The 18421-nt window shown below is 35.8% G+C and overlaps 1 protein-coding gene across 1 annotated transcript in view; it reads left to right on the top strand.

The window, feature by feature from the left end:
• Window positions 1-18119, top strand: part of SCFD1 (sec1 family domain containing 1) — a 134221-nt gene extending 116102 nt beyond the window's left edge. The window contains exons 21-25 of the mRNA XM_079912934.1: window positions 1617-1669; window positions 3881-3914; window positions 4416-4481; window positions 12213-12281; window positions 17922-18119. Coding sequence (XP_079769060.1) covers window positions 1617-1669; window positions 3881-3914; window positions 4416-4481; window positions 12213-12281; window positions 17922-17945 — 246 coding nt within the window. The 3' untranslated portion in view covers window positions 17946-18119. The remainder of the gene's footprint in view (window positions 1-1616; window positions 1670-3880; window positions 3915-4415; window positions 4482-12212; window positions 12282-17921) is intronic.
• The last annotated feature ends 302 nt before the right edge of the window (window positions 18120-18421 follow it).

Raw genomic sequence — 18421 nt, 5'->3', positions numbered from 1 at the left:
GTGTACTAAGTTAGACCTGACTAGTCATCTTGAATATATCGTATCTCAAAGGCTTTAAGATGCTATAACCTAATTCTAGATGAATTCTTATCACTAACGTTTATTAAGTGTTCTTTGATTTGTCTTGATTGGATATAATGAAAGAAAGGGATTAGGCAAGATACCAGGTAAATTTCATCTTCCCTTGTACATCTGGCTAGTAGCGGTTTCCTAGAGCAAAGTGTTGAAGGATTATGGCACTGCCTTTGGGTTCAGGGAGAGTTCTGTGATTGATTAGCATCGTCCACCATTGAATGCAGGACTAGGTAGTGGCAACAATGCATGGTTTGTCATTGATCACGTTTGGGTAGGTTCATCCAGAAAAGAACCAGATAACGTTTCAGAAAAGAATGAGTTCCTTTGGCTGATTGTACCATGGAGGGCAAAGGAGGCAGAGATTAGGAAGTGACTACATTATAAACAGTAAAGCAGTACTTTCCAGCTCCTTTAATATCAAGAAGCTAGTTTCCAATGTAGTATGGAGGTCAGCAACCCCTTATCCACAACTTCTGAAGTCCAAGAGTTCTGAAAACTAAGAGATTTTATATAACTCATTTGGTGGCAAAACCTAACCTTAACTCAAGTTGAGGTTCTTCGTACTTTTGATTTATCCTACTTTATGTTAATATTCATCTGTTTAGCTCCAGAAATATTAACGTGTTAGATGATGGGATGCTGCCCTCTATGAATATTATATATAGTTTATGCATGATACTATCTATATGCAATTTTTTAAATTCAAAATTCCAAAATACATCTAACTGCAGAGGTTTCAATTATGAGAGATTGTGAACCTGTATTAGGTATTCTGGGCATTCAGTAAAATCATAGACATATAATAATAATATAATAAATTCTAAAAGCAAGAATATTTAAGTACATTAGGTTATAAAACAGGTATATTATTTTTCTTACTTTTTTTTGAAGTATAGTTGATTTTACAGTGTTGTGTTAGTTTCAGGTATACAGCAAAGTGATTCAGTTATATATATATATTCTTTTTCAGATTCTTTTCCCTTATAGCTTATTGCAGAATATTGAATATAGTTCTCTGTGCTATACAGTAGGTCCTTGTTGGTTATCTATTTTATATATAGTAGTATTCTTTTGTTAATTCTAAACTCCTAATTTATCCCTCCGCCCCTTCCCCCCCTTGGTAACCATAAATTTGTTTTCTATGTCAAAACAGGTATATTTTTGAGAAGCAATATGCATAGTGGTTAAGAGCTGGGGTATTGAAACTAGACTACCTGGGTTCAAATCCTGGAGTTCCCACACTTACTTGTCATGTGACTTTAGGAAAGTTAAAATAAATAACTTCTCTGTACCCCAACTTGCCCATCTGAAAAATAGGGATAATAATAACTACCTCATAGGTGATAGGGGATTATGTAATTTTACTTAGAACAACGTTTAACACATAGTAATTGCTCGGTAAATGTTGATGGTGGTTACCCACTCTACCAAATTAATAGATTCATTAGTAGATTCATCAAGTATTCTTAAAATAAGCCAAACTTGAACTTTCTAAAGAAAAATTCCATAGTCATGGTAGAGTTCTCTTTTTTTTTTAATAGGAAACTGATGACTATAGATATTTTGATCCCAAAATGCTGCGGGGCAATGACAGGTAAGCAGCTCTTGTCTTGTACAATTTGTTGTAGGTTTCCCCACCCCCACCAAGAACGGAAATAACTTTACTGATTTTTTGTTATACATCAGTAACTGCTTATTATTAAAAATTCAAACTATATAGAAAACTGGTAAGTAAACAGTATGTATAATCTCTTTACCCAGAAGTAATCACTGGTAATTATACCTAACACTTTGATGCTTTTCCTTCCAAATGTAACATGCAAAAAAAATACATTTTGATGTTTGTTGTTTTTAATGAAATGATGGGGGTATTACAAACTATGTGTGGGTGAAGACAATTTGGATAATCTGTGTGTTTTTAAATGAATATTCTTATTGGACCAAATGAAAAGATGGGAGCTTTATGTTGGATACCAGTTGTTGGCTTTTTATTTAACTGGTCCATAAAATCTAAGCCCCTGGGAATCATTGCTGTGAATACTTCCTTATAGCAATTAAACATTCTGCAAATAATTTATATACTTTATGACAAACATGGTATGGTAAGGTATTTGTTAACTTTATTTTGGATATTATTTTTTAAGATTTAATCCATGGTGGTATGAAGAATAGCCTACAAGATACAGAAAAAGAATAGGCAGAATTAGGAGGGAAAAACCTTCCTGGAGGGATGGTCTTTAGCACCAAAACTTGGGTGAAGCTTCTTTATTGCCTATACCCTATGTTTGGGATCTTTAGAACTTTGTCTTTGCTCTATCCCAAGCTTTCACATCTTTGTAGGTAGTCAGAACAGATAATCTAGTCACTAGAAAGTTGATTATTAGATTGTTTTGGTAACCTAAAAGATTATTCTTTTTTGTGAACTTATCAGAAACACTACCAAAGTTACAAAAGAAGCTGCTGGTAGCAACTGCAGCTGGCAAGAAAGAATTTGACAAAGAATAAATTATAGAAGGGAGAGAATGAGGAGTGACAACTAATGGGTATGGGGCTTCTTTGGCGGGTGATTAAAATGTTCTGAAATTAGACAGTGGTGATGGTTGTACAACTCTGCAAATATTCTAAAAACCAGACTGTACACTTTAAAATGGTGGATTTGCAACTCTTGATGTTCTCGAGCTTACAATTTTTCCTTCCTTGTGTTTGCATCAGTAGATATATTTTGCATTTTAGAAACTTCTGAGAAATTCTTTTAATCTTCCCTATAGTTTATGCATGATAATGAGGAGGAATATTAGCATTGATAAGACAGTGAAACACAGTTTCATTTTTTAATAGACTCAGCCTTCTCTTGAGCTGTCTCATCACAATTAGATCTTGGTTTTTAATAACTAGTAATGCTGTGCTATTTAAGTCTCACGTCTCCTCATCTCATGTCTACTCTTAGAGGAACTTAAAGCACTCTAGAAGGAAGTTTGTGAGGCATTTCTGTCAGGGCAGCTACTGGCTTCTTCTATGGAATATTGACACAGGCCACAGAAATGAGGAAAAGATGGAACTGTGGAATCAGCCTGTGAATAATTGAGAGGTTATAATAGCTCTCTCCCCTTGGTTGAGATTTTCAAAAATGGCTTGTGAGGAAAACCTAAGTTATCTTTGTAAAGCCTATTTTAGCACTCAAAACAAATATATATTTGACTCACAAAAGCTTTGAAAATTGTGTTTATTAAAAGATCTCTTTGACACCAAGAAAGTATTTTTGAAATATATTACAAATATATAAATATGTAATTAATATATAAATATTAAAAAGCTATAGCAAAATACACATCCCTTCTTCCATCCCCTCTTTGCTTCCTAAATTGTTATCCTTCCCATACATGTGTTTGCATAGTTTTTTCACAAATGTAGATACCCACAAACTGTAATCTGTTGAGTATGGTAAAAATTTTACATAATTTACCACTAAAGTATATATTTTATTAATTCACCTTATACCCCGATTTCCACTCCTCGTGGGAACTGTTGCTCAGTCTTTCCTTTTCCCTCTCAGTCTTCTCCTAGAATTTTATTTTGAAGTCAACAAGTTGTCCCATTCCCTTTTAGACACTGAGATATGTACTTCATCTAGCTGTTCCTCTGAATCCCACTTCACTACCTGGCTCAAAGAAGGTGAAGGAAGAAGAATTGTAAATACATAGCTAATAGTGCGTGCGTGTGTCTGTGTGTTTCCCATGCCTATTTTATCCTTAAGTGAAGCTTTGGGTGAAATTTTCGTGTGTGTTTTTTGTTGTTGTTCTTACAGCTCAGTTCCAAGGAACAAAAATCCATTTCAAGAGGTAAGTTCATATAAAAATCCTCTGTCCCTGAAATGGAAGGATGAAAGGTAACCAAGCAGTCTTGAAGAATATCTTTGTCCTAAACATAGCTTTATGATGATTACTGTATGGCAGTCTTGATAAATCCAATTCCATGTACCTAAGATTCTTTATAAATGACAAATTCAAAGATAACTTTTGGAAAAAGCCCTTTGGATTTATTTGGTATTGTTTAATTGAAGGATGAAGTTTATTTTCCTCAGAATTGTTTCTGAAAAATCTCCACTTCATTTTACTACTCGATAGAAATTAGAAATTTATAAATTTATAGACTTTTCTAAGAAATAAATTTCTTTATAATTGAAGTAGCATCAGGCACTTAGGTAAAAAAATACTAGCCAGCAAGGGATCACATCCTAAGTTGTGGAATGGGCTCCAGACTATACCCCATGTTTGAGAGTTAAAATACTGTTTTAACTATTTCTTTTAACTTACCTATTTTTATTCTGTTTGCATTTTTAGGCAATTGTTTTTGTGGTGGGAGGAGGCAACTACATTGAATATCAAAATCTTGTTGACTACATAAAGGTACATTTGACCTTTATATTCTTTTATCATTTGAGGTTTCACAGTTGTTCCATGTCTTTAACATACTAACATTCTCTGGTGGCTCCCCTGATTCTTACATAACCCCTTTTCTAGAGGTAGTTTAAAAATCCAGCAGATAGGGAAAAATGTCCATATGTTCATTGTTTTCCTGTCACATTTCTGGCCTAAAATTTTACTTGATTTGGAAAATAATGTACCTTATTGATGTAATGTACTTTGCAGCTATCTTATTTTGACTTTAAATGTTCAGATACCTCAAATAAGCCCCTGTTCTAAAAATGTCTTCCTTGGTGAGATGATTTACCGAACCCCATTTACCTGAATAATAAGCACTTTTCTCTCATCTTATTGACCTAAGTCAGCAACATACTTCGAACAAACTTGGAATGTCTGCTTTTTCAGCAAACAGGTGCTTTAGAGGTAGCACGTTAAAGTGGTGTGCTATTCAAAACTGACAGCAGCAGGGAGTGACAGACAACTAAGCAAAAGAATATGAAGGGAAGGGTGTAACTTGAAGAGCAAAAATACCATTTAAAATGTAGAGGCAACAGAACTAGTGACTGTTGCAATGACATTTTGTAATCTTCATTTAATTCACTTAATATTAAATAATGATTATTCCTTATGTCCTGTATTACATAAGACTTCAATAAAGGTAGAGGTTTTGGTACAGCAGTAGAAAAAAATACATAGGCAGATGTCACAGAGCTTCAAAACCACCAGGTACCTCCAAGGATCCTAGCTCAGTTGCACATAACATGCTTCAGAATGTGAACCACCACTAAGATCTACACCTTGGTCTCAGGGGAGCATCCATCTTATACTAGGAGAGGTCTTTTATACCCCTCTCTGTTCATATAGCCAGAATCGGGCTGCATGACTAGGCTCAAAGGCAAAAACCAAGGGAGCATAACAGAAACCAGGTGTAAACCATCAATCTGTACAATTTTTAAACAGTGCTGACAAACTAGTGCAAGTTGTCCCTTGGTCTGTCTGTGAACCTTGGGCAGGACTATATTAATCTATTTCGTTCAGATTTGGCCAAGGGTCAACAACATGATTGGTTCCAGGTGTGTTCCCAAGGATAAACACAGGGTTACAACAGACCAGCTGAAATTAATCCTGTACTTATATCCCATCCTTGGTTAAGCTTTCTTAATTACATTTGTCAGCATTCTTTCTGCTTTTTTCTTTTCTTTTACATTATAGGACAGAAAAACAGGAAGGATAAAAACCAAAATACTAACAAATACTAACCATTCGTTATACCTGAAATGCAGGTATAACTTTAAAGAAACATTGCAGTTTACCAGATATTCCAGTGCAAACTTGTTTTTAATCATGTGTAGGCCTCACAACTCTTACCTCTCTCCACCACAGAAATTTTAATTTTGTGAAGTTGAATCAATGTAACAATTAATTGTTTATTAACTAAGTCTAGTTCTTTCTCTGATCAATCACCTCCATCAGAACAACATCAGGGTTATTAGTGGTAGATATGTAAGCCCACCAAGTTATTCTTTACTTGGTTTCAGGTTACAAAATATTTTTTTTACCTTGATTATTACCCTCCACCCACTAAAACATGGTGTATAGGCAGTAGGGCACATGATACTATGACTCATCAGGCATGTAACAGGTATTTTATGTCCCTGTATCCAGGCACCTTTCTTAACAGATCATCACTCAGGTTCATATTTACACAATGGTCTTTGGCTCTTTTGTTGAACAGATTCTTTTGTATGCCTTTGAGCAGCAACAATATCCTAATTTTGCCTCCCAAAAGGGGTCCTCTGAAATATATAAAACCTGTAAAATGAGAATACGTAAAACAAAAGGAAGCATTAGAATTATTCTAGGTGTTTATCCCCTAGATGTTATCATCAAAACATAGCACGTGAATAAGCCCAGATTAAATCCTTCATAAACCTCCAAGAACCCATCTTGGACCTTCAGCTTCAAATAAAGGAGGCTATTTCTGCAGGTGTTATGGGCATCTATAAATATAGGTAAGAGTATTATTCTCTTGCTCTCAGCCTCTTGCAAGGTACCAAGATAATATTAGCTTTTTTTTTCTTTTTTTGGTATTATTTACTTATTGGTTACATTCCTAAGAATCAAGACTTCTCCATCGTCCATGTGTCATTAATTCTTACCCAGAATTTGGCCCTTGGTTTAGAAGACGATCAGATTCAGCAAGACGCCTGATCCATAGAGCTGGCAACAGTATGAGATTGGCCAGTACTTTCCCCTTTCTTCATTCCCAGTCATAGGAAGCAGGTTGGATAAGTGCGAGTTTATAGGACTGTGTTATCCACTGGTTAGTACAGATGCAGAAACTATTAATCCCAGTTTACACAGATGAAAAGAAGAAACATCCCATTCCATCATTCCTCAGACAGATTTAGAGGTATTGTCTTGATGTCTTGTTTGCAGTTAATCCTTTCTTCAGACCTTATAAATGTGATTCATGTCCCTGTACTACAGGATCAGGCAGAGAAAAAGAAACATTTTTAGAAATGCAGGAGAAATTTTTAGTGGTTTCTGTGTTACTACCCCACTTCCTCCCTCCCCTGTTTCTCCTACAGTATCTCAACAACCTCTTCGCTGTTGATTCCCCCTTTAATTAAATGCCTGTTATGTTTTAACACGCATTCTGTCATGCAAGCCACTCTTTCTGTCTCTTATTAGAAAGAGATGTGCTTAATTTAGAAAGCAGATGTTTCAAATGTCAGTTTCAGTTTTCAGTCAGTCCACTACTTTGTGTTTGGTAAGGTATATGATGTCGGTCTATTGTGTATGCTTCTTAGCATGCTGTTGAACTGCACCTGCAGCAAAATGGGTTTCTTTGTCAAGTGATGTATATAAAGGAAGTCCAAATTGAAACAGTTTCTGCTGTGATGTTAAAGGTGTTAAAAGTATTTGCTTTAGTCACCAGGTGTGTAAGTCCAAATCCAAAATGAGTGTCTATTCTGGGTAAAACCTATTGCTGGCCACCTGGAACCATAGGTAATAGGCCAGTGTAATTCTATGTAAACATGTATTTGGAATTGCTGGGTCATAATAACTGTGTTTAACCATGTGAGGAACTGCCAGATTGTTTCCAAAAATAATGTAAAATGCACCATTTTACATTCCCACCAGCAGTGTATGAGGGTTCTGATTTCTCCACATCACTGCCAGGACTTATCCGACTTTTTGATTTCGGCTGTACTAGTAGGTGTGAAGTGGTGTCTCATTGTGGTTTTGATTGCATTTCCATGATGACCTAAATGATGTCAAGTATCTTTTCATGTGCTTATTGGCCATTTATATATCTTCTTTGGAGAAATGTTTATTGAGATCCTTTGCCCATTTTTTAATTGGGTTATTTTGCCTTTTTACTACTGACTTGTAAGAGTTCTTTATATAATCTAGATACAAGTCCCTTATCTTGATATATGATTGCAAATATTTTCTCCCATTCTTTGATCTTTTCACCTTTTACCTGGTGTCCTTTAAAGTACAAACCTTCATTTTTTTCTTTTGTTGCGTGTGCTTTTGGTGTCATATGTAAGAATTCTTTGCCAAAGCCAAGGTCATGAAAATTTACTCCTGTGTTTTCTTCTATAGGTTTTATAGTTTTTGCTCTTACATTTAGATCTTTGATCCATTTTGAGTTAATTTTTGTATATAGAAAAAAGTCCAGTTCATTCTTTTACATATGGGTATCCAGGTTGTCCTAGCACCATTTATTGAAAAGACTATTTTTCCCCGCTGAGTGGTCTTGTAATAGAGGGAGGCAGTATGCAGCCCTTAGCACGAAGCCTTTGCTCGGTGCTGTTACTGGGCAACCCATTACCAGGCAACAGTTACTGAGAGACCACTAACTAGAGCCGGGGTTAGGAGGTCCCGCTCAGTCATTGGTCGGCAGAGTGGTGGTCAGGCGGAGCGAGGTAAGAGGCGGATCCTGGCCTCCTCCCTGGGGCCCTCCAGCTCACCTAGCCTCAGGCCAGTGGATGAGCTGGAGGGCCCCAGGGAACAGGCTGGGGGCTGTGTCCACAAACCATGCAGGTTTAGAGCCCTTGCCAAGGCCGCCCACTGGCCAGGCACAGGCCTTGAGGCGGCGGTGAACCTCTCCCCCATCCCTACCTCCATGACCTGATGGCGGTGGCAGTCTGCATGGGACACAGTCTGCGGGACCTGGCCCCCGCCATATGGGCGGCCTGAGGAGCCTGAGGGCCAGTTGAGTCCTGGGTGCCTGGCTCCCTCAGTGATGACAGCTAGGCAGGGTCTGGGGACCTGGCCCTGAGGGAGCCACCAACTGAGATCTGCCTCCTCTTAGCCAGGACCTGGACCTTGGAAGGTGAAAGTTGTGCCTTGGGACCTTGCCCTTTCTTGTCAGAACAGAGAATAACATTTGTTTGGTGGAGATTTACAGGAACATGGTTACCTAACCATGACCTGACCTCAAGAACAAAGGATCTGACACCAAGAAGTTTGCAACAACCAAGCCCTCCCTCACTTCTCCTATAAAAGGGTATTCGCTGGAGCTTTCAGGGAGTTTGGGGTTTTAAAGGCACGAGCCACGCATCTCCTTGCATGGCCCTGCAATAAACCTTTCTCTGTTCCAAACTTCGACGTTTTGGTATTGTTTGGCCTCACTGTGCGTCAGGCTCATGGACTTGTGGTTTGGTAACAGTCTTGGCAGGCTTGTTGAAAATCAGTTGACCATACATGTGTGGGTTTATTTCTGGACTCTCAACTCTATCCCATTGATCCATAGGTCTGTCCTTGAGCCGGTACTACACTGTAGTGAGTTTTGAAATCAGGATGATTTGAGTCTTGATATGAGTCTTCCTACTTTATCCTTCTTCAAGATTGTTTTGGATTTTCTGGGTTCCTTGCAATTCCGTATGAATTTGAGGATCAGCTGTTAATGGCAGTTGGATTCTGATAGGGATTGCGTTGAATCTGTAGATAAGATGAAAATACTCCCCAAAACTTAACACTATTAAGTCTTCTAATCCACGACATGGAATGTTTTTCCGTTTATTTAGATCTTTTTCTTTCAACATTTTTTGGTTCCTTTGCAGTTTGTTGTTATTTTCAGAGTTTAAGCTTTGTATTTCTTTGAGGTTTATTCCTATGTATTTTTTTATGCTATTATGGATGGAATTGTTTTCATTTCATTTTTGCAACTATATAGAAATCTGATTGTTATATATTGATCTTGTGTCCGGCAACCCTATTGAACTCATTTATTAGTTCTGATGGTTTGGTTTTTTTTTTTGGATTTTTAGGATTTTCTATATACAAGATCATGTTATCTCTGAATAGAATTAGTTTAACTTCTTCCTTAACCTATCTGGAATGTTTTCCTTGCCTAACTACCCTGGCTAGACCCTCCAGTACAATATTTAAGAGTCTGGAGCAGACCTCTTTATCTTCTTCCTGATCTTAGGGACAAAGCATCCAATCTTTCACCATTAAGTTTGCTGTTACCTATGGGTTTTTCATACAGCCATTAATGTTTAGTAGCTGCTAAGCCATGTAGTTTAATTATCCTGAGAATTCTTTGTTTTTTAATCCTGTTTGGTCTTACTGTTTCCTTTGTTCTGAGTCATCTTCATCTTCATCTTCTTCCTATCATTCAGCCCCATTCAGGGGAAACTGAGCTAGTAGGTCTATGACAGCCTCCCTCATGACATCGGAAACCCATGTTAGTGCAACCTTGTAGTATGAAACAAAACTTACGGCTTATGCCTACAAGAGACTTGTAATTGAGAATGTATCTAACATGGCACTTGATTTATACCAGTTCACAAAACAACGGGCAAGTGCCATTTTTGTTGGGAAGGCAAAGAAAATACTATGATTCTAGGTGATTTATTTAGTAATGATGTTAGTCTAACTTACAATGTAACTGCTATTTGGTATAACACTGATGTATTTGATAAAAATTAAATGGATTGATTTTTAACAAGACATTTGATAATACTGATATCAATGACCAAATGTATTGGGAATTTTACTTAAAGCCACCACAAGTTGTTCTTTTGATGGAAGGTGATTGGCTAGAGAATTAACTAGATTTAGTTAATAATTAATTGTTACATTGAATCAAGGTATTAGTACATTAGTTCAATTTTTAATGGAAGGAAGAAATATCAAATTTGTGCATAATTAAGAATAAACTTACACTGAAATATTACTAAACTGAGGTGTTAAAAATTAAGGCTATACCTACCTTACTGGATGATCAAAAGATTATAATTTTTGTGTTTATCTTTGTTTTTATATTCTATAAATGCTATAAAAGATGAAAAATGATGACAAATAATTAGAATTAAGCAAGCTTGTCAAGGGTGGAGAGGGAATGTACTTATATAAGCACAAGATTAATCTCAACTAGTTAATATACCCTGTGCTAATGTTAGGCCAACCCTGAATGAAATGTATTAACTAGTGTTTAAAATAGGCCTGTGCTAGGGTCCAAGCTAGACTAGGGGGCAACTTGCACTAGCTTGTCAACATTCTTTAATGGAAAATGTAAAGATTGATTTGCACCTGGTTTCTGTCATGTTTTCTTGTTTCTGCTGTTAAGCCTATTCACGCAGCCTGATTCTGGCTATGTGATCAGAGAGGTATAAAAAACCCTTCCTTGGACAAGACTGGGGCTCCACTGAGACCAGGGTATCTCCACTGTATCTTGGTGGTTCACAGCTGAAAATGAAATGTGTCATATTACTGAGATGGGGTCCTGGGAGCTGTGCCTAGAAGTTTTGGACCCCTCTAATGTTTCCCTATGTACTGTGACCTCTACCCTTTTGTGAGTATAGCCTCAAGAATCCCAATTATATGACCCTATTTTATGGCTGCACATACCATCTCATTTTGAAGAAAAGGAGAGTGAGGTGTGACTCTCGTTTTACTTGTTCTCAGAGAAGGTCAGCTAGAACATTTATTCAGCCAGCGATGTTATTCGGCTCATACATCACAGAGAAATGTCCTTATCTTGTATTACAAAGCTGTCATTCTTTTTGTTCCTGATTAATTAATCATATTTGCTTTGTTATGGAATAAACTTTTTACTTTACAAAAAAAACTTACGAATTTACATTCAAGTTCACAATACATGTAAGAATTTCAGCATTAAGAACTTACCAAAATTCTCCAGTCAAAAAGTTTGACTGCTTGTAATTGGGTTCCAACATTCTGTCAAAATTCAGAATGAAATTCATAGAGTTACAGAATGGAATAGGGTATATTAAGACATAAATACTGTATTATCACAAATGAGTCTGAAATGACAGTCCATGCTACTCACACCATATCCTACTTTCAGCGTTAACAAAACTTGAAGAATGTTTTCTTCAAGTAGTTACAGATCTTACATTGGAAGAATGTTGGCCTAAGATTTTATAAATAATTGTGGCTCCCATGAAATGTGTCAGTAATCACATTCCTTCTATTTTCAGTGTAAATGGCACTAGAAGTGTACCTACCACCTATATTTTGAAGAAAAAAAAAAACTATGCCCATCTCACTCCTTTATTCCATGTAATTTTAGGATAGACATGTGTACACTAAAATCCAATACTCCCCCCCCAAAAAATTAAAACTTTTAAGAATAACCAAAAGTCTTATTAGGTTTAACCCCTCTTCTTGGGAATATTGAAAATATTACTTGTTACTTGTATCTGAGTTCTGTATCTGATTTTTTTACAGGGGAAACAAGGCAAGCACATCTTATATGGCTGCAGTGAACTTTTTAATGCTACACAGTTCATAAAACAGGTAAAGTGTACTTTTTAGTTTGTTTCTGTTAACATACCCTAAGTTGCTGTTGATATTTTTCAGAAGAGAGCAAGATAATCATGTTCATCTGAACCAGCTGAAACTAAAAGCCATAGAGCTAAAAGAATGTAAGGTTGTACCATGGACAACTATAAAGGAAACTCTTATAAGTAACATTATTTCCATTATCCCAAATCTATGAAAAGGTAAATTTAATTCAGAAAATTTTTAATTGGAGTAGTGTTACTCACTTAGGCTAAATTCATTTCAGCATTTCCTTGACATACTGTCCACATTTCTGACTTTGCCGAGCTGAGAAATTAAGTAACCTTATTAAGGGGTTGTATGTGCTCAGTTGATACAGCAGAATTACATTCACCTTGAAAGTTAATGACAGCAGTAGCTGAGGTGTACAGAGTCTTTACATTCTTTTACTATTGTTTCCATGACTGTTCTCAGTAATTACATTAACTTCAACTTTTTAAAGCTTAAACTACCTGAGAGGCTCAATAGGCTGACCAATAATATCCATTCACCCTTACCTTGGCTGCCATAAAAATCATAACTGTAGCCTGTGCTCGTTTTTAGCAGCTCTTCCTAGCATCTTTTTCTAGCACAAGTTTCTTACCCACATTATATGGTTCTTGTATTTTTAACCTTAATGAGGTGGCCCAGTGGTATTGTGAGAATTTCAGACATACAGAAAAACTGAAGAGAATTTGCACTGAACACGTGCATACTCCCCATTAACATTTTATTGTACTTGCTTTATAAGATACCTGTCCATCTTTCCATTCTTCATTCTATTCCTTGCTCCACCTGTATTAATTTCAAAGTAAATTGTAGCTATCAGTACACTTCCCCCTTAATACTTCATTGCCAATATCATTAACTAGATTTCATTATTTGTTTAGTTTGTTGTTGTTTTACCTTTGGAGATAAAATTTACAATAGTGAAATACACGTATCTTAAGTGTACATTCCTAACTTTGTCAGATGTTTCGTTCAACTGAGTGTAACCCAAACCCCTATCAAGATACAGAACCATTACACCACAGAGTTCCTTTATGGCCTTTGCCAGTCAATCCTTGCTCCTAGTCAAAGCCTGCTCCCAAAACACTGTTTTGATGTTTTTCCACCATAGATTAGTCTTGTCTATTTTAGAACATCATGTAAATGGAATTTTTCTTCGTTAGGTTAACTAGAAGATTCTCAGTATTAATTCTTTTAATGAAGCAGATGATGTTAATGCTAATTTTCTCTATTTGTTTTCTTCTTTTTAACCCTTGAATTTTATTTTATTTTTTTTGAATTTTATTTTTTTTACACTGGAGGTTCTTATTACTTATCTATTTTATACTCTATTTGTTTTCTGTTCCTTGCTTTCTACTTTTTATTACTTCCTTTGTGTTGATTACTTTGGGTTTACATTGTTCTTCTTTTACTAGCTTCTGATATTGGATAATCATTAAATCATTAACTTTAGCTTTTCTTTTCTAAAATAAACATTGAAAATCATAAAATTTAAACTCTTGCCAGACACTGCTTTAGCCACATTCTACAAATGTTGATGTTATGTTTTTATTACCATTGTTGGAAATATTTTTAATTTACCTGGTAGTTTATTCTTTAGCCCATGTATAGAGATCTATTGTTGTTTCAAGTATTTGTGGGTTTCTAGATATCTTACTCTTACTGATTTCTAATTTAATTCCCTTTTTGTCATAGAACATTCTATACATGAGTTCATTATTGCAGAATTTATTTAAATTCCTTTTCTGGCCCAACATATGGTCTATCTTGTTAAGCACTCCATATGCACCTAAAAAAGAACATGCATTATGCAGAAGTTGAAGGAAGGGTTCTATAAACATTAATTTGGTCAAGGTAGTTGATAGCATTACTTAGATCCTCTATGTCTTTATTTTTATTTTTATTTTTTTTGGTGTAGTTCTATCAGGTATTGAAAGATTGGTATTAAAATCTCTGACTGTGATTGTGGAATTGTCTCTTCCTTTAGTTCTGTCAATTTCTGCTTTTTGTGTTTTTAAGTTCTGTTATTAGGTACATACAGACTTATTATTGTATATTCCTGATGAATGGATTCTTTTATATGCAGTATTCCTCTACATATCTGGTAATGCTCTTTGTCTTGAGGTCTGCTTTATCTGACATTAATATAACCACCCTGGCATTCTTACACTTAGTTTGCATCTTATAACTTTTCCGTCTGTTTACTTTCAACTTGTCTATGCATTTATATTTAAAGCATATATCTTGTAGGTAGAATATAAGTGGATCTTGTGTTGTTTTTTTTTAAACCATTATACAGTCTCTTTTAATTGGAGTCTACTGGTCTATTAACATCTAATGTAATTATTAATATGATTAGATTTAGGTCTAGCACTTTACTGTTTCCTCTTTCCTACCTTTCTTTGTATTATTTGAACACTTTTTAGAATTCCACTTTAATTCATCCACAGATTTTTTTTTTAGCTATATCTCTGCATTACAAATTTAGGGTTGCTCTGTTATGCCACTTGCGTTAAATGTAGAAACCTTGCAACCATACATACCCTCAACATTTATGCTGTGATTGTCATATTTTACATCTACATACATCATTAACCTCACAAGACAGTGGACAGTGTTACCATTTGTGCTTCAGTCATGTTTATAACAAAGACATAAATCTTTGCATTTATATGGATATAAATTCCAGTGCTCTTCATCCCTACTTATAGCTTCTCTTTTTTTTTTTTTTGGCTGCATTGGGTCTGCATTGCTGCATGTGGGCTTTCTCTCGTTGCTGCGAGTGGGGTCTACTCATTGTTGCGATGCACGGAAATTCTCATTGCAGTGGCTTCTCTTGTTGCAGAACATGGGTATTAGGTGCGTGGGCTTCAGTAGTTCTGGCACGCAGGATGTAGTGCACAGGCTCAGTAGTTGTGGTGCACGGGCTTAGTTGCTCCACAGCATGTAGGATGTTCCTGGACCAGGGCTTGAACCTGTGTCCCCTATATTGGCAGGCAGATTCTTAACCACTGTGCCACCAGGGAAGTCCCCCTACTTATAGATTTTAATTTCCATCTGTTGACTGAAAAACTTTTAGCATTCACTGTAGCTCTGGTATGCTAGCAGTGAGTTCTCTTTAATTTTTTATTCGATGAAAATGTCTTTATTTCACCTTTATTCTTAAATAATTATATATATATATATATATATATACACACACACACACACACACATCTGTACATATATACATATATATAAATACTTTTTCTGGATACAAAATTCTGGTAGACAGTTTTTCAGCACTTTAAAGATGTCAGTCCGCTGTCTTCTGTCTTTCATTGTTTCTTATAGGAAGTCAGCAACCATTCAGATCAGTGTAAATTTTTTTTTAACATCTTTATTGGAGTATAATTGCTTTATAACAAAAGTGAATCAGTTATAATATACCTATATCCCAGTATCTCTTCCCTCTTGCGTGTCCCTCCCTCCCACCCCTCTAGGTGGTCACAAAGCACCTAGCTGATCTCCCTGTGCTATGAGGCTGCTTCCCACTAGCTATCTATTTTACGTTTGGTAGTGTATATATGTCCATGCCACTCTCTCACTTTGTCACAGCTTACCCTTCCCCCTCCCCATATCCTCAAGTCCATTCTCTAGTAGGTCCGTGTCTTTATTCCAATCTTGCCCCTAGTTCTTCATGACCTTTTTTTTTAGATTCCATATATACGTGTTAGCATACAGTATTTGTTTTTCTCTTTCTGACTTACTTCACTCTGTATGACAGTCTCTAGGTCCATCCACCTCACTACAAATAACTCAATTTTGTTTCTTTTTATGGCTGAGTAATATTCCATCGTATATATGTGCCACATCTTCTTTATCCATTTATCTGTTGATGGACACTTAGGTTGCTTCCATGTCCTGGCTATTGTAAATAGAGCTGCAGTGAACATTTTGGTACATGACTCTTTTTGAAGAGTTTTCTCAGGGTCAGATCAGTGTAAATTTATATGTAATGCGTAATCTCTCTCTGGTGCTTTCAAGATTTTATCATTATCTTTGGTTTTCAGCAATTTAATTATAATGTATCTATGCATGACCTCTGTGTACCTTGCTTGGGGATCACTGAGCTTCCTGAGTCTATAAATTTATACCTTCACCAAATTTAGGGAATTTTCAGCTGTTAGTTCTTCAAGAATTTTTATGCCCACTTTTGTCTCTCCTTTTGGGACTCCATTTACATTTATGTTTAACTGTTTATAGTGTCCCACAAATCCCTGAGGATTCTGTTCTTTAACGTCTGTAAGTTGCTCTGTCTTCAGATTCAATAAGTCTTTCTTCTGCTATCTCCATTCTGCTGTTTGATGTATTTACCAGTTCTTTAATTTTCACTTGGATTTTTTTAAAATGTAGTTTATATTTTTATGTTGAGATTTCCTTTTTCATTCATTGTGAGCCTATTTTTCATTATTTCATTGAAGATATTATCCTAGCTGCTTTTAAAACGTGGTCTACTGTGGGCCCACCCTTGGGGTCCAGTGGTTAAGACACTGCACTTCCAATGCAAGGGGCACAGGTTCAATTCCCTAGTCAGGGAAGTAGGATCCCATATGCCATGCGGCGTGGCCAAAAAAACCCCTGGTCTATTAATTACTACACATGGATCATCTCACTGTTGGTTTCCATTGTCTTTCCCCCTAGAGAATGGCTCCATTTTCCTGTTTCTTCATATATTTACTAATTTTAGATTGTATCCTTTACATTTTGAATGTTGTATTTTGGAAACTGAATTCTATTTCTCTGAAGAGTGTTGGTCAGACCCAAAGTTCAAACTCTGTCTCTTGGGCAGCAGTTCAAATCTCACCTGTTTGTTAGTCTGTACAGTCTGTTGCCCCCAAACTCTTTCCTCTGGTTTTTCAGTCCAGAAAGACTGCAGGTTTTCTGTCAGTTTTAGCTGCCAGTATAGCACCAAGTGTGGCCTGCCTTCAGGCTAAGAGCCACAGAACCAGAGAACTCAGTCCGGGCTATTCCCTCCTTCCAAGTGTTGATTCTGTTCCAGAAGCCACCTGCTTTCAGTTGCTCCCCATTGCCTACAAGTAGTTGGTTTTTGTATTTGTTTAAAGTTTATAATTTCTATCTCTCTGTCATAGACTTGGTGCAATAGTTTACCCAGCCTTCCAGAATTGAAAGCCTTTTCCCTTCCTTTTAATGATCTTTAGAAATACATTAAATATATTTCTAAGTTCTTTTAGAAATAATATAGAAAAATGAACTGTCAGGAGTAAAGTCACACATGATGTTGTTTTTCTTTACATTTTCATAGTGAATTAATATTAATTTTTTATTCTCAGATTTTTGTTTTCTATTACTTGAATTTACTCCTATATAATGTTTACACATCTTTTTGCCATGACAGTTTTTAAATATCTACGAATCTTAAACATTTGAGTTAGTGGTGAATATTGAATGAAAATGTATTATTCTAGAAATGCAGTGCATGAAATAGAAAGCCTGGATTTTACCATGATAAAAGTGTGCATTTAAGGTGTTTACAAATATAATTCAAGCCCAAGTTTCTTTTGTGATTAAAAACAGTAATATTTATGATTTTATGTTTTGTTTTAGCTGTCACAACTTGGACAAAAATAACACAGAAGAACCTTAACATGAGAATCTATTTAGAACTTGGATAAATGTAAAAAGTCAAAAGAGCCAGATGTTTCCATTCTTCATATCAATGTCCTAACAGTGAAACTTAGAGTTATTTGTTAATTTTTAAGGAAATTCTATACTTAATATAATGTGTACTGATTAAAACAATAAAGCATTTCAGAAATAAATTTTAACATTGTACATTATCTCTCCTGTTATGTTTGACAAATGAGAAAGAAAGTGCTTTGGAAGGAAGGAAAGCTCTGTCTGAATATAATGTTAAAATATTAATATAATAACCAATATATTATGATTGAAGCTAGTAAAAGTTTAAGAATGTAATATACAAGTGTTATTTCATTGGTTCATGAATCTCCTACATCTCCTAAATTGTATGCATTTTAATTGTAAAACTACCTTCCCATGGTTTGTTTCCCATGTTGCCTCTAGATTTTATAGCCACTTTAATGTCT

This window comes from Stenella coeruleoalba (assembly GCF_951394435.1).
Source record: "Stenella coeruleoalba genome assembly, chromosome: 2".
Lineage (NCBI taxonomy): Eukaryota > Metazoa > Chordata > Mammalia > Artiodactyla > Delphinidae > Stenella > Stenella coeruleoalba.
Note: the sequence above shows the minus strand (reverse complement) of the source record. Positions and strands in the feature narration are given on the sequence as shown.